Genomic DNA, 15,909 nt, shown 5'->3' with positions numbered 1-15,909 from the left:
ACATTGGGGACACTGGGGACATCAGGGACATCGGGAACATTGAGGACATTGGGGACATTGGGGACATTGGGGGGACATTGGGGACACTGGGGACACTGGGGACACTGGGGACACTGGGGACACTGGGGACATTGAGGACATTGGGGACACTGGGGACATTGGGGACATTGGGGGCATTGGGGACACTGGGGGGGCTGGGACCCCCCCCCAGGAGGGGGGGATGGGAGATTTTGGGGGCGATTTTGGGGTCCAGAGCCCCCTCCCCTCCCCCCGCAGGTGAAGGATGGAGACCCCGCCCCTGACCCCGCCCAGAGCACGCAGGAACTGACCAATCACGGTACGGCCCCGAATGCCCCCAAATTCTCCCCAAATCCCCCCCACATTCCCCCCAAAACCCCTCAAATCCCCCCAAAACTCCCCAAACCTCCCCGAGAGCCCCCAAAACTCCTTAAATGCTCCTGAAACTCCTCAAAATTCCCCAAATCCCCCCAAAACTCCTCAAATCCCCCAATTTTTCCCCCAAAACTCCTCAAATCCCCCAGAACCCCTCAAATCCCCCAAAACTTCCCAAATTCCCCCAAATCTCCCCCAAACCCCCCCAATTCCACTCCAAACCCCAAAAATCTTCCCAAACCTCCCCGAATCCCCCCAAAACCTCCTAAAAGACTTCCTAAAACTCAAATCCCCCTAAAACTCTCCAAATCCCCCCAAATATCCTCAAATCCTCCCGAAACTTCTCCAAATTCCTCAAATTCCCCAAAATCCCTCCCAAACTCCTCAAATCCGCCCAAAACTCTTCAAATCCCCCCACACCTCCTCAAATCCCCCCAAAATTCCCCCAAAACTCCCCAAATTTCCCCCAAAACTCCTTAAGTCCTCCCAAATTTCCCCCCCAAAATTCCTCAAATCCCCCCAGATTTTCCCCTAAGACTCCACAAATTTTCCCCAAAACTCCTCAAATCCCCCCAAAATCTCCCAGAATCCCCCCCACACCTCATCAAATCCCCCCCCAAAACTCCTCAAATCCCCCCAAAATCTCCCCGAATCCCCCCCCAAAAACTCCTCAAATTCCCCCCAAATCTCCCCCCCCCCCCCACGAAAATTCCTCAAATCCCCCCAGATTTTCCCCCAGGACTCCACAAATTCACAAATTTCCCCTAAAACTCCTCACAAATCCCCCCCCCCCCGCCCAAATTTCCTCCCTCTGACCTCCCCACGCCCCCCGGGTAAAAGGGAGCGGTTCCGACCCAGGTGGGACTCGAACCCACAATCCCCAGCTCCGGAGGCTGATGCCTTGTCCATTAGGCCACTGGGCCGGGCGCGGGCTCGCGGCGCCGAGCGCCACCTGGGGGCGCTCCCGGAGCCCACCCAGGAGCGCGCGGGGACAGAGGGGACAACGGGGGGACATTGGGGACACGGGGGGGACATTGGGGAGACACGGGGGGGACATGGGGGGACATTGGGGGGACATTGGGGGGGACATTGGGGGGACATTGGGGGGACATGGGGGGACATTGGGGAGACACGGGGGGGACATGGGGGGACATTGGGGGGGACATTGGGAGGGACATTGGGGGGACATGGGGGGGACATTGGGGAGACACGGGGGGGACATGGGGGGACATTGGGGGGGACATTGGGGGGACATGCGGGGACATTGGGGGGACATGGGGGACATTGGGGAGACACGGGGGGGACATGGGGGGACATTGGGGGGACACTGGGGGACATTGGGGAGACACGGGGGGACACGGGGGGGACATTGGGGGGGACATGGGGGGACACGGGGGGACACGGGGGGACATGGGGGAACATTGGGGGGACATTGGGGGGACATGCGGGGACATTGGGGGGACATGGGGGACATTGGGGGACATGGGGGGACACGGGGGGACACGGGGGACATTGGGGAGACACGGGGGGACACGGGGGGACATGGGGGGACATTGGGGGGGACATTGGGGGGACATTGGGGGACATTGGGGGGGACATTGGGGGGACACGGGGGGGACATGGGGGGACATTGGGGGGGACATTGGGAGGGACATTGGGGGACATTGGGGGGACACTGGGGGACATTGGGGAGACACGGGGGGACACGGGGGGGACATTGGGGGGGACATGGGGGGACACGGGGGGACACGGGGGGGACATGGGGGAACATTGGGGGGGACATTGGGGGGACATGCGGGGACATTGGGGGGACATGGGGGGACATTGGGGGACATGGGGGGACACGGGGGACACGGGGGACATTGGGGAGACACGGGGGGACACGGGGGGGACATTGGGGGGGACATGGGGGGACATTGGGGGGACATTGGGGGACATTGGGGGGGACATTGGGGGGACACGGGGGGACATTGGGGAGACACGGGGGAACACGAGGGGGACATGGGGGAACATTGGGGGGGACATGGGGGGACACGGGGGGACACGGGGGGACACGGGGGACATTGGGGGACATTGGGGGGACATTGGGGGGACATTGGGGGGACATTGGGGGGACATTGGGGGGACATGGGGGGACATTGGGGGGATACTGGGGGGGACATTGGGGGGACATTGGGGGGACATGGGGGGACACGGGGGGACCGGGGACATTGGGGGGACATTGGGGGACATGGGGGGACATGGGGGGACATGGGGGGACATTGGGGGGACATTGGGGGGACATGGGGGGACATTGGGGGGACATGGGGGGATATGGGGGGGACATGGGGGGACATTGGGGGGACATTGGGGGGACATGGGGGGGACATTGGGGGGATACTGGGGGGGACATTGGGGGGACATTGGGGGACATGGGGGGACATTGGGGGGATACTGGGGGGGACATTGGGGGACATGGGGGGACATTGGGGGGGCATTGGGGGGGACATGGGGGGACATTGGGGGGACATTGGGAGGGACATTGGGGGGACATGGGGGACATTGGGGGGACATTGGGGGGACATGCGGGGACATTGGGGGGGACATTGGGGGGACATGGGGGGATATTGGGGGGGACATTGGGGGGACATGGGGGGACATTGGGGGGACATTGGGGGACATGGGGGGGACATTGGGGGGATATTGGGGGGGACATTGGGGGGACATGGGGGGACATGGGGGGACATTGGGGGGACATTGGGGGGACCCCAGGTGACCCAGGGGTGTCCCTAAGGGTGTCCCCAGGTGTCCCCAGGTGTCCCGTGGGTGCCCTGTGGTGACCCCTGTCTCTCTCTTGTCTCTCCCCTGTCTCTCCCCCCGTCTGTCCCTCCGTCTGTCCCGTGTCTGTCCATCCCGTGTCTGTCTGTCCATCCCGTGTCTGTCCATCCCGTGTCTGTCTGTCCATCCCGTGTCTGTCCATCCCGTGTCTGTCCATCCCGTGTCTGTCTGTCCATCCCGTGTCTGTCCATCCCGTGTCTGTCTGTCCATCCCGTGTCTGTCCATCCCGTGTCTGTCCATCCCGTGTCTGTCTGTCCATCCCGTGTCTGTCCATCCCGTGTCTGTCCATCCCGTGTCTGTCTGTCCATCCCGTGTCTGTCCATCCCGTGTCTGTCCCGTGTCTGTCTCATGTCTGTCTGTCTATCCCGTGTCTGTCTGTCCCGGTGTATCCCGTGTCTGTGTGTCTGTCCCGTGTCTGTCCCGGTGTATCCCCGGTCTGTCTGTCTGTCTGTCTGTCCCGTGTCTGTCTGTCTATCCCGTGTCTGTCCATCCCGTGTCTCTCTGTCTCTCTGTCTGTCTGTCCCGTGTCTGTCTGTCTGTCCCGTGTCTCTCTGTCTGTCCATCCCGTGTCTCCGTGTCTGTCTGTCTGTCCCGTGTCCGTCCCGTGCCCGTGTCCGTGCGGTGGGTGCCGCGCAGGCGCGGGCCGCGCGCAGGCGCTGTTGCTGTCGGCAGGGGGCGCCGTGCACCGCCTGGCGGACGGGCTCGCGCTCGGCTCCGCCTTCGCCGCTTCCGGGAGCGCCGGGGCCGCCGCGGGGGCGGGGCTTGCGCTGCACGAGCTGCCGCGGGCTCTCAGTAAGGGGCGGGGCCTCGGGAGATGGGCGGGGCCTGTTCTGAAGGGGCGGGGCCTGGGGGTGCTCAGGGCCTCCCAGTGTCGCTGTCCCCACAGGTGACACCTGGCGGTTGGGGACAGGGCTCTGAGTGTGGCTGTCCCCTCACGTGTCACCTGTCCCGTGTTTGGGGAGCTGTCTCTCAGTGTCACTGTCCCCTCAGGTGACACCTGTCCCGTGTTTGGGGACAGGGCTCTCAGTGTCACTGTCCCCGCAGGTGACACCTGTCCCGTGTTTGGGGACACGGCTCTCAGTGTCACTGTCCCCGCAGGTGGCACCTGTCCCGTGTTTGGGGACACGGCTCTCAGTGTCACTGTCCCCGCAGGTGACACCTGTCCCGTGTTTGGGGAGCTGTCTCTCAGTGTCACTGTCCCCGCAGGTGACACCTGTCCCGTGTTTGGGGACAGGGCTCTCAGTGTCACTGTCCCCGCAGGTGACACCTGTCCCGTGTTTGGGGAGCTGTCCCTCAGTGTCACTGTCCCCGCAGGTGACACCTGTCCCGTGTTTGGGGACAGGGCTCTCAGTGTCACTGTCCCCGCAGGTGACACCTGTCCCGTGTTTGGGGAGCTGTCTCTCAGTGTCACTGTCCCCGCAGGTGACACCTGTCCCGTGTTTGGGGACAGGGCTCTCAGTGTCACTGTCCCCGCAGGTGACACCTGTCCCGTGTTTGGGGAGCTGTCCCTCAGTGTCACTGTCCCCGCAGGTGACACCTGTCCCGTGTTTGGGGAGCTGTCTCTCAGTGTCACTGTCCCCGCAGGTGACACCTGTCCCGTGTTTGGGGACAGGGCTCTCAGTGTCACTGTCCCCTCAGGTGTCACCTGTCCCGTGTTTGGGTAGCTGTCCCTCAGTGTCACTGTCCCCTCAGGTGTCACCTGTCCCGTGTTTGGGGAGCTGTCTCTCAGTGTCACTGTCCCCGCAGGTGACACCTGTCCCGTGTTTGGGGAGCTGTCTCTCAGTGTCACTGTCCCCGCAGGTGACACCTGTCCCGTGTTTGGGGAGCTGTCTCTCAGTGTCACTGTCCCCGCAGGTGACACCTGTCCCGTGTTTGGGGAGCTGTCTCTCAGTGTCACTGTCCCCGCAGGTGACACCTGTCCCGTGTTTGGGGAGCTGTCCCTCAGTGTCACTGTCCCCGCAGGTGACACCTGTCCCGTGTTTGGGGACAGGGCTCTCAGTGTCACTGTCCCCGCAGGTGACACCTGTCCCGTGTTTGGGGACAGGGCTCTCAGTGTCACTGTCCCCGCAGGTGACACCTGTCCCGTGTTTGGGGAGCTGTCTCTCAGTGTCACTGTCCCCGCAGGTGACACCTGTCCCGTGTTTGGGGACAGGGCTCTCAGTGTCACTGTCCCCGCAGGTGACACCTGTCCCGTGTTTGGGGACACGGCTCTCAGTGTCACTGTCCCCGCAGGTGACACCTGTCCCGTGTTTGGGGAGCTGTCTCTCAGTGTCACTGTCCCCGCAGGTGACACCTGTCCCGTGTTTGGGGACAGGGCTCTCAGTGTCACTGTCCCCGCAGGTGACACCTGTCCCGTGTTTGGGGACAGGGCTCTCAGTGTCACTGTCCCCGCAGGTGACACCTGTCCCGTGTTTGGGGACAGGGCTCTCAGTGTCACTGTCCCCTCAGGTGACACCTGTCCCGTGTTTGGGGAGCTGTCTCTCAGTGTCACTGTCCCCGCAGGTGACACCTGTCCCGTGTTTGGGGAGCTGTCTCTCAGTGTCACTGTCCCCTCAGGTGACACCTGTCCCGTGTTTGGGGAGCTGTCTCTCAGTGTCACTGTCCCCGCAGGTGTCACCTGTCCCGTGTTTGGGGAGCTGTCTCTCAGTGTCACTGTCCCCGCAGGTGACACCTGTCCCGTGTTTGGGGACAGGGCTCTCAGTGTCACTGTCCCCGCAGGTGACACCTGTCCCGTGTTTGGGGACAGGGCTCTCAGTGTCACTGTCCCCGCAGGTGACACCTGTCCCGTGTTTGGGGAGCTGTCTCTCAGTGTCACTGTCCCCGCAGGTGTCACCTGTCCCGTGTTTGGGGAGCTGTCTCTCAGTGTCACTGTCCCCGCAGGTGACACCTGTCCCGTGTTTGGGGACACGGCTCTCAGTGTCACTGTCCCCTCAGGTGTCACCTGTCCCGTGTTTGGGTAGCTGTCCCTCAGTGTCACTGTCCCCGCAGGTGACACCTGTCCCGTGTTTGGGGAGCTGTCTCTCAGTGTCACTGTCCCCGCAGGTGTCACCTGTCCCGTGTTTGGGGACACGGCTCTCAGTGTCACTGTCCCCGCAGGTGACACCTGTCCCGTGTTTGGGGAGCTGTCTCTCAGTGTCACTGTCCCCGCAGGTGACACCTGTCCCGTGTTTGAGGACACGGCTCTCAGTGTCACTGTCCCCGCAGGTGACACCTGTCCCGTGTTTGGGGAGCTGTCTCTCAGTGTCACTGTCCCCGCAGGTGACACCTGTCCCGTGTTTGGGGACAGGGCTCTCAGTGTCACTGTCCCCTCAGGTGTCACCTGTCCCGTGTTTGGGTAGCTGTCCCTCAGTGTCACTGTCCCCGCAGGTGACACCTGTCCCGTGTTTGGGGACAGGGCTCTCAGTGTCACTGTCCCTGCAGGTGACACCTGTCCCGTGTTTGAGGACACGGCTCTCAGTGTCACTGTCCCCGCAGGTGACACCTGTCCCGTGTTTGAGGACACGGCTCTCAGTGTCACTGTCCCCGCAGGTGTCACCTGTCCCGTGTTTGGGGAGCTGTCTCTCAGTGTCACTGTCCCCGCAGGTGTCACCTGTCCCGTGTTTGGGGAGCTGTCTCTCAGTGTCACTGTCCCCTCAGGTGACACCTGTCCCGTGTTTGGGGACACGGCTCTCAGTGTCACTGTCCCCGCAGGTGACACCTGTCCCGTGTTTGGGGAGCTGTCTCTCAGTGTCACTGTCCCCTCAGGTGACACCTGTCCCGTGTTTGGGGAGCTGTCTCTCAGTGTCACTGTCCCCTCAGGTGACACCTGTCCCGTGTTTGGGGACACGGCTCTCAGTGTCACTGTCCCCGCAGGTGACACCTGTCCCGTGTTTGGGGAGCTGTCCCTCAGTGTCACTGTCCCCGCAGGTGACACCTGTCCCGTGTTTGGGGAGCTGTCTCTCAGTGTCACTGTCCCCGCAGGTGACACCTGTCCCGTGTTTGGGGAGCTGTCTCTCAGTGTCACTGTCCCCGCAGGTGACACCTGTCCCGTGTTTGGGGACAGGGCTCTCAGTGTCACTGTCCCCTCAGGTGACACCTGTCCCGTGTTTGGGGAGCTGTCTCTCAGTGTCACTGTCCCCTCAGGTGACACCTGTCCCGTGTTTGGGGACACGGCTCTCAGTGTCACTGTCCCCGCAGGTGACACCTGTCCCGTGTTTGGGGAGCTGTCTCTCAGTGTCACTGTCCCCGCAGGTGACACCTGTCCCGTGTTTGGGGACAGGGCTCTCAGTGTCACTGTCCCCGCAGGTGACACCTGTCCCGTGTTTGGGGAGCTGTCTCTCAGTGTCACTGTCCCCGCAGGTGACACCTGTCCCGTGTTTGGGGACAGGGCTCTCAGTGTCACTGTCCCCGCAGGTGACACCTGTCCCGTGTTTGGGGAGCTGTCCCTCAGTGTCACTGTCCCCGCAGGTGACACCTGTCCCGTGTTTGGGGACACGGCTCTCAGTGTCACTGTCCCCGCAGGTGACACCTGTCCCGTGTTTGGGGACAGGGCTCTCAGTGTCACTGTCCCCGCAGGTGACACCTGTCCCGTGTTTGGGGACACGGCTCTCAGTGTCACTGTCCCCGCAGGTGACACCTGTCCCGTGTTTGGGGACACGGCTCTCAGTGTCACTGTCCCCGCAGGTGACACCTGTCCCGTGTTTGGGGAGCTGTCTCTCAGTGTCACTGTCCCCGCAGGTGTCACCTGTCCCGTGTTTGGGGAGCTGTCTCTCAGTGTCACTGTCCCCGCAGGTGTCACCTGTCCCGTGTTTGGGGAGCTGTCTCTCAGTGTCACTGTCCCCGCAGGTGACACCTGTCCCGTGTTTGGGGAGCTGTCTCTCAGTGTCACTGTCCCTGCAGGTGACACCTGTCCCGTGTTTGAGGACACGGCTCTCAGTGTCACTGTCCCCGCAGGTGACACCTGTCCCGTGTTTGGGGACAGGGCTCTCAGTGTCACTGTCCCCGCAGGTGACACCTGTCCCGTGTTTGGGGAGCTGTCTCTCAGTGTCACTGTCCCCGCAGGTGTCACCTGTCCCGTGTTTGGGGAGCTGTCTCTCAGTGTCACTGTCCCCGCAGGTGACACCTGTCCCGTGTTTGGGGAGCTGTCTCTCAGTGTCACTGTCCCCGCAGGTGACACCTGTCCCGTGTTTGGGGAGCTGTCCCTCAGTGTCACTGTCCCCGCAGGTGACACCTGTCCCGTGTTTGGGGAGCTGTCCCTCAGTGTCACTGTCCCCGCAGGTGACGCGCTGGTGCTGTCGCAGTCCGGCCTGGGCACACGGCGGGTGGTGGCACTGGCGGTGGCCGCGGCGCTGCCCGTGGTGCCGGGGGTGGTGGCCGGGCTGGCCCTGGGGGCCGCCCCCGCTGCCCGCTCCTGGCTCGCGGCCCTGGGCGGGGGCTTCCTGCTGCACCTGGCACTGTGCCACATGGTGAGGGACATTGGGGACATCGGGGACATTTGGGGGATTGGGGACATTGGGGTGATTGGGGACATTGGGGACATCGGGGACATTGGGGCTTCCTGCTGCACCTGGCACTGTGCCACATGGTGAAGGACATTGGGGACATCGGGGACATTTGGGGGATTGGGGACATTGGGGTGATTGGGGACATTGGGGACATCGGGGACATTGGGGCTTCCTGCTGCACCTGGCACTTTGCCACATGGTGAGGGACATGGGGACATCGGGGACATTGAGGGGGATTGGGGACATTGGGGTGATTGGGGACATTGGGGACATCGGGGACATTGGGGCTTCCTGCTGCACCTGGCACTGTGCCACATGGTGAAGGACATTGGGGACATCGGGGACATTGGGGACATGGGGGACATCGGGGACTTCGGGGAGATCAGGGACATTGGGGACATTGAGGGGGATTGGGGACACTGGGGACATTGGGGACATTGAGGGGGATTGGGGACATTGGGGACATTGGGGACATTGGGGGACATCGGGGACATCGGGGACATTGGGGCTTCCTGCTGCACCTGGCACTGTGCCACATGGTGAGGGACATGGGGACATCGAGGACATCGGGAACATCGGGTACATTGGGACATTGGGGACATGGGGGACATCGGGGACATTGGGACATTGGGACATTGAGGACATTGAGGGGGATTGGGGACATTGGGGACATTGGGGACGTTGGGGAACATTGGGGGACATTGGGGACATTGGGGACATTGGGGAACATTGGGGGACATTGGGGACATTGGGGACATTGGGGCTTCCTGCTGCACCTGGCACTGTGCCACATGGTGAGGGACATGGGGACATCGGGGACATTGGGGACATTGGGACATTGAGGGGGATTGGGACATTGAGGGGGATTGGGGACATTGGGGACATTGGGGTGACCCTCAGGTGTCCCTCAGGTGCTTGTGGGTGCCTGTAGCTGTCGCACAGGTACCCCTGGGTGTCCCCAGGTGACTCTCAGGTGTCCCAGGTGACACTTAGGTGACACTCAGGTGACACTCAGGTATCTCAGGTGTCCTGCAGATGACATTCAGGTGCCCCCAGGTGACTCTCAGGAGTTCCCAAGTGACTCTCAGGTGTCCCAGGTGATGGTCAGGTGTGCCCAGGTGACACTCAGGTGACTCTTAGGTGTCCCCAGGTGACTGCCAGGTGTCCCAGGTGACACACAGGTGACTCTCAGGTGTCCCCAGGTGACTGCCAGGTGTCCCAGGTGACACACAGGTGACTCTCAGGTGTCCCCAGGTGACTCTCAGGTGTCCCCAGGTATCTCAGGTGACACTCAGGTGACTCTCAGGTGACTCTCAGGTGTCCCAGGTGTCCCAGGTGACTCTCAGGTGTCCCGCAGGTGCCGGCCATGCTGTTGGTGCGCACGGGCAGCCCCTGGGCGCTGCTGGCGCTGCAGAGCGCGGGGCTGCTCGGGGGCTGGGGCTGCAGGTGACACTCAGGTGACACTCAGGTGACACTCAGGTGACACTCAGGTGACTCTCAGGTGTCCCAGGTGTTCCCAGGTGACACTCAGGTGTCCCGCAGGTGCCGGCCATGCTGTCGGTGCGCACCCCCAGCCCCTGGGCGCTGCTGGCGCTGCAGAGCGCGGGGCTGCTCTGGGGCTGGGGCTGCAGGTGACACTCAGGTGACACTCAGGTGACTCTCAGGTGACTCTCAGGTGACTCTCAGGTGACTTTCAGGTGACTCTCAGGTGACTCTCAGGTGTCCCAGGTGTCTCAGGTGACTCTCAGGTGTCCCGCAGGTGCCGGCCATGCTGTCGGTGCGCACGGGCAGCCCCTGGGCGCTGCTGGCGCTGCAGAGCGCGGGGCTGCTCGGGGGCTGGGGCTGCAGGTGACACTCAGGTGACACTCAGGTGACTCTCAGGTGACACTCAGGTGACTCTCAGGTGACACTCAGGTGACTCTCAGGTGACTCTCAGGTGTCCCACAGGTGCCGGCCATGCTGTCGGTGCGCACCCCCAGCCCCTGGGCGCTGCTGGCGCTGCAGAGCACGGGGCTGCTCGGGGGCTGGGGCTGCAGGTGACACTCAGGTGACACTCAGGTGACACTCAGGTGACACTCAGGTGACTCTCAGGTGTCTCAGGTGACACTCAGGTGTCCCGCAGGTGCCGGCCATGCTGTCAGTGCGCACCCCCAGCCCCTGGGCGCTGCTGGCGCTGCAGAGCGCGGGGCTGCTCGGGGGCTGGGGCTGCAGGTGACACTCAGGTGACACTCAGGTGACACTCAGGTGACACTCAGGTGACTCTCAGGTGTCCCAGGTGTTCCCAGGTGACTCTCAGGTGTCCCGCAGGTGCCGGCCATGCTGTCGGTGCGCACGGGCAGCCCCTGGGCGCTGCTGGCGCTGCAGAGCGCGGGGCTGCTCGGGGGCTGGGGCTGCAGGTGACACTCAGGTGACTCTCAGGTGACACTCAGGTGACTCTCAGGTGTCTCAGGTGACTCTCAGGTGTCCCGCAGGTGCCGGCCATGCTGTCGGTGCGCACCCCCAGCCCCTGGGCGCTGCTGGCGCTGCAGAGCGCGGGGCTGCTCGGGGGCTGGGCGCTGCTGCTGCTGCTGGCCCTGGGCGAGCAGGAGGGCGAGCACTGACCCCCCCCGGACCTGCCGGCACCGGGAGCAGCACCTGGACACACCTGGACACACCTGGACACACCTGGTCGCACCTGGACACACCTGGAGGCACCTGATATTCTTGGAACACACCTGGACACACCTGGTCGCACCTGGACACACCTGGACACACCTGGACACACCTGGATATTCTCGGAACACACCTGGACCCACCTGGATATTCTCGGAACACACCTGGACACACCTGGAGGCACCTGGACACACCTGGAGGCACCTGGATATTCTTGGAACACACCTGGACACACCTGGAGGCACCTGGATATTATCAGAACACACCTGGAGGCACCTGGACACACCTGGACACAATTGGAACACACCTGGAGGCACCTGGAGACACCTGGAGACACCTGGACACAACTGGAACACACCTGGATACACCTGGACACACCTGGAGGCAGCTGGACACACCTGGATATACCTGGACACAATTGGCACACACCTGGACACACCTGGAGACACCTGGACACACCTGGACACAATTGGAACACACCTGGATACACCTGGACACATCTGGAGGCACCTGGACTCACATGGATATACCTGGGCACACCTGGAGGCATCTGGATACACCTGGATACACCTGAGCACACCTGGACACACCTGGATGCACCTGGATATACCTGAACACACCTGGACACATTTGGGGACCCCCGAGACCCCTCCCGGCATCGGGATCGGTGTCTGAACACAGCTGGACACACCTGGACACACCTGGGGACACCTGGACACACCTGGACACAGCTGGACACACCTGGGGACATCTGGACACAGCTGGACACACCTGGACACACCTGGGGACACCTGGACACACCTGGACACACCTGCACACAGCTGGGGACCCCCTCCAGAACATCCTTGGCCCCACCCCCCCAACATTGAGATCGCTGGAATTTGCACCTGAGCACACCTTGGCACACACCTGGGACACACCTGGGGACACACCTGGGACACACCTGGGACACACCTGGGGACACACCTGGGACACACCTGGGACACACCTGGGGACACACCTGGGACACACCTGCGGACACACCTGGGGACACCTGGGGCACACACCTGGGAACACCTGGGACACACCTGGGGACACACCTGGGGACACACCTGGGGACACACCTGGGCACACCTGGGCACACACCTGGGTCACACCTGGGGACACCTGGGGACACACCTGGGGACACCTGGGGACACACCTGGGGACACACCTGGGGACACACCTGGGACGCACCTGGGACACACCTGGGGACACACCTGGGACACACCTGGGGACACACCTGGGGACACACCTGGGGACACACCTGGGACGCACCTGGGACACACCTGGGGACACACCTGGGACACACCTGGGGACACACCTGGGACACACCTGCGGACACACCTGGGGACACCTGGGGCACACACCTGGGAACACCTGGGACACACCTGGGGACACCTGGGGACACACCTGGGGACACACCTGGGCACACCTGGGCACACACCTGGGGACACACCTGGGCACACCTGGGCACACACCTGGGTCACACCTGGGGACACCTGGGGACACCTGGGGACACCTGGGCACACCTGGGACACACCTGGGGACACCTGGGGACACACCTGGGACACACCTGGGACACACCTGGGGACACCTGGGGACACACCTGGGCACACCTGGGGACACCTGGGGACACACCTGGGGACACTCCTGGGGACACACCTGGGGACACACCTGGGACACACCTGGGACACACCTGGGGACACACCTGGGACACACCTGGGACACACCTGGGGACACACCTGGGACACACCTGCGGACACACCTGGGGACACCTGGGGCACACACCTGGGAACACCTGGGACACACCTGGGGACACACCTCCAGGACACCTGGGAACACCTGGGGACACCTGGGGACACCTGGGGACACCTGGGCACACCTGGGGACACCTGGGACACACCTGGGAACATCTAGGAACACACCTGGGGACACACCTGGGCACACCTGGGGACACACCTGGGGACACACCTGGGGACACACCTGGGGACACACTTGGGACACACCTGGGGACACACCTGGGACACACCTGGGCACACCTAGGCACACCTGGGACACACCTGGGACACACCTGGGCACACCTGGGGACATCTGGGGGCACACCTGGGGACACCTGGGGACACCTGGGACACACCTGGGAACATCTAGGAACACACCTGGGGACACACCTGGGCACACCTGGGGACACCTGGGGACACACCTGGGGACACACCTGGGACACACCTGGGACACACCTGGGGACACCTGGGGACACACCTGGGGACACACCTGGGACACACCTGGGGACACCTGGGGACACACCTGGGGACACCTGGGGACACCTGGGCACACCTGGGCACACACCTGGGGACACCTGGGGACACCTGGGGACACACCTGGGGACACACCTGGGCACACCTGGGCACACACCTGGGTCACACCTGGGGACACCTGGGGACACACCTGGGGACACCTGGGGACACACCTGGGCACACCTGGGCACACCTGGGGACACACCTGGGGACACCTGGGGACACACCTGGGCACACCTGGGCACACCTGGGGACACACCTGGGACACCGCCCCCACAACCCCCCCGGGGGTGGGGGGTGGGGCAATAAAGGCAGAAATGGAGCTGGAGCCTTGGATTTGGGCTTGGGGGGGACTGGGGGGGACTGGGGGGGACTGGGATATACTGGGAGGAGACTGGGATATACTGGGATATACTGGGATGGACTGGGATGGACTGGAGGGGGTACTGGGAGGGATTGGGAGGGACTGGGATGGACTGGGGGGACTGGGATGTACTGGGATGGACTGGGATGGACTGGAGGGAACTGGGGGGACTGGGAGGGGGTACTGGGAAGGACTGGGATGGACTGGGAGGGACTGGGATGGACTGGGCGGGACTGGGGGGAATGGGATATACTGGGATGGACTGGGAGGGACTGGGAGGAGACTGGGATGGACTGGAGGGGGTACTGGGAGGGACTGGGATGGTACTGGGGGACACTGGGATATACTGGGATGGACTGGGAGAGACTGGGAGGGACTGGTGGATATTGGGAAGTACTGGGAGGGACTGGCGGTACTGGGGGAGACTGGGAGGGACTGGGATGAACTGGGAGGGACTGGGATGAACTGGGAGGGAGTGGGATGGACTGGGAGGGACTGGGGGGCACTGGGGGATATTGGGAAGAACTGGGAGGGACTGGGATATACTGGGATGAACTGGAACGGACTGGGGGGGACTGGGGCGGTACTGGGATAGAACTGGGAGGGACTGGGAACTTTTTGGGGGGCTATGGGGTCTCTATGGGGTCCCGCCCCTTTTGGGGGGCGCCCAGGACCCCCAAATCCCCCCGAATTTCCCCCAAATCCCCCCGAATTTCCCCCAAATCCCCCCAGGGGCTCCTCCGGGGGTCCCGGGTTCGAGTCCCGGCTCCGCTGGAGGACCCAGCGTCTCTATGGTCGCCGAGGGAGCGGCCAGAGCGGCTCCAGGGACGCCGCCCTAGCGCCGCTTCCGGCCTCACTTCCGGCATCTCTGTGGTGGCGGCGGCGGCGGCGGGAGCGGGACGGGCCCGCGTGGGAGCGGTGAGGGAGAAGCGCGAATCTGGGGGGATTTTGGGGGGTTTTGGGGTGTTTTTGAGGGGTTTAGAGGGGTTTTGGAGGGTGAGGGGGAGTGAAGGAGGAGATTCGAGGGGTCTGGAGGGGTGGAGGGGCGATGGAAGGAGATGGGGGAGTTGAAGGGTCCGAGGGGAGTTTTGGGGGTCCGTGAGGGGAAAATGGGGGGACTGAGGGTGAGGTTTGGGGGGGGGTCTGAGGGGAAATTTGAGAGACTCTTTGGTGTCCATAGGGGGGTAATTGGGGTTGAGAGGCTTTGAGGGGGCCGAGGGGAAATTTAGGGGGTCCGTGAGGGGAAAATGGGCGGAATGAGGGAGGAGGTTTGGGGGGGGGGGGGGTCCTGTGAGGAAATTTGCGGGGTCTGTGGGGAAATTTGGGGGGTCCGTGAAGGGGGAAATGGGGGGGACTGAGGGGGGAGCTTTGGTGGAGTCCTTGGAGGGGTCTGAGGGGAAATTTAGGGGGTCTGTGAGGGGAAAATGGGGGGAAAGTGAAGGGGGAAATTTTGGGGGGCGCTTTGAGGGTGTTGAGGGATCCATGGGGACGAGATTTGGGGTGTTCTGAGGGGAAATTTGGGGGGTCTGTGAGGGGAAAATGGGGGGAAACTCAAGGGGGAGTTTTGGGGGTCCTGTGAAGGACTCTGAGGGGTCTGAGGGGAAATTTTGGGGTGCACGAGGGGGAAATGGGGGGGACTGAGGGGGGAGGTTTGGGGGGTCCTGTGAGGGGTCTGAGGGGAAATTTGGGGGGTCCATGAGGGGAAAATGGGGGGCACTCAGGGGTGGGGGTCTGAGGGGAAATTTTGGGGGTCCATGAGGAGGAAATTTGGGGAACCCCTGTGAGGGGTCTGAGGGGAAATTTTGGGGGTCCATGAGGGGAAAATGGGGGGGGGGAACTTAGGGAGGAAATTTTGGGGGGCACTTTGAGGGTGTTGAGGGATCCATGG

General features: G+C 63.0%; 1 protein-coding gene and 1 non-coding gene across 2 annotated transcripts; both read right to left on the bottom strand.

The window, feature by feature from the left end:
* Nucleotides 1-1,243: 1,243 nt before the first annotated feature.
* TRNAR-CCG (transfer RNA arginine (anticodon CCG)) lies at nt 1,244-1,316 on the bottom strand. The gene has a single exon. It is a non-coding gene; the product is annotated as a tRNA-Arg (tRNA).
* A 9,802-nt stretch (nt 1,317-11,118) lies between these two features.
* Nucleotides 11,119-12,622, bottom strand: LOC128789806 (keratin-associated protein 10-4-like). The gene is made up of 3 exons (XM_053946056.1): nt 12,584-12,622; nt 11,704-12,448; nt 11,119-11,672 (listed from the first exon to the last, which is right to left on the bottom strand). Exons 2-3 carry the CDS (start codon nt 12,209-12,211, stop codon nt 11,119-11,121), a joined length of 1,062 nt encoding a protein of 353 aa, XP_053802031.1. The 5' UTR covers nt 12,212-12,448; nt 12,584-12,622.
* Nucleotides 12,623-15,909: the final 3,287 nt, after the last annotated feature.

Source organism: Vidua chalybeata, chromosome 1 (assembly GCF_026979565.1).
Source record: "Vidua chalybeata isolate OUT-0048 chromosome 1, bVidCha1 merged haplotype, whole genome shotgun sequence".
In the NCBI taxonomy this organism is placed as follows: Eukaryota; Metazoa; Chordata; class Aves; order Passeriformes; family Viduidae; genus Vidua; species Vidua chalybeata.
This window is presented reverse-complemented; position numbering and strand designations above follow the sequence as displayed.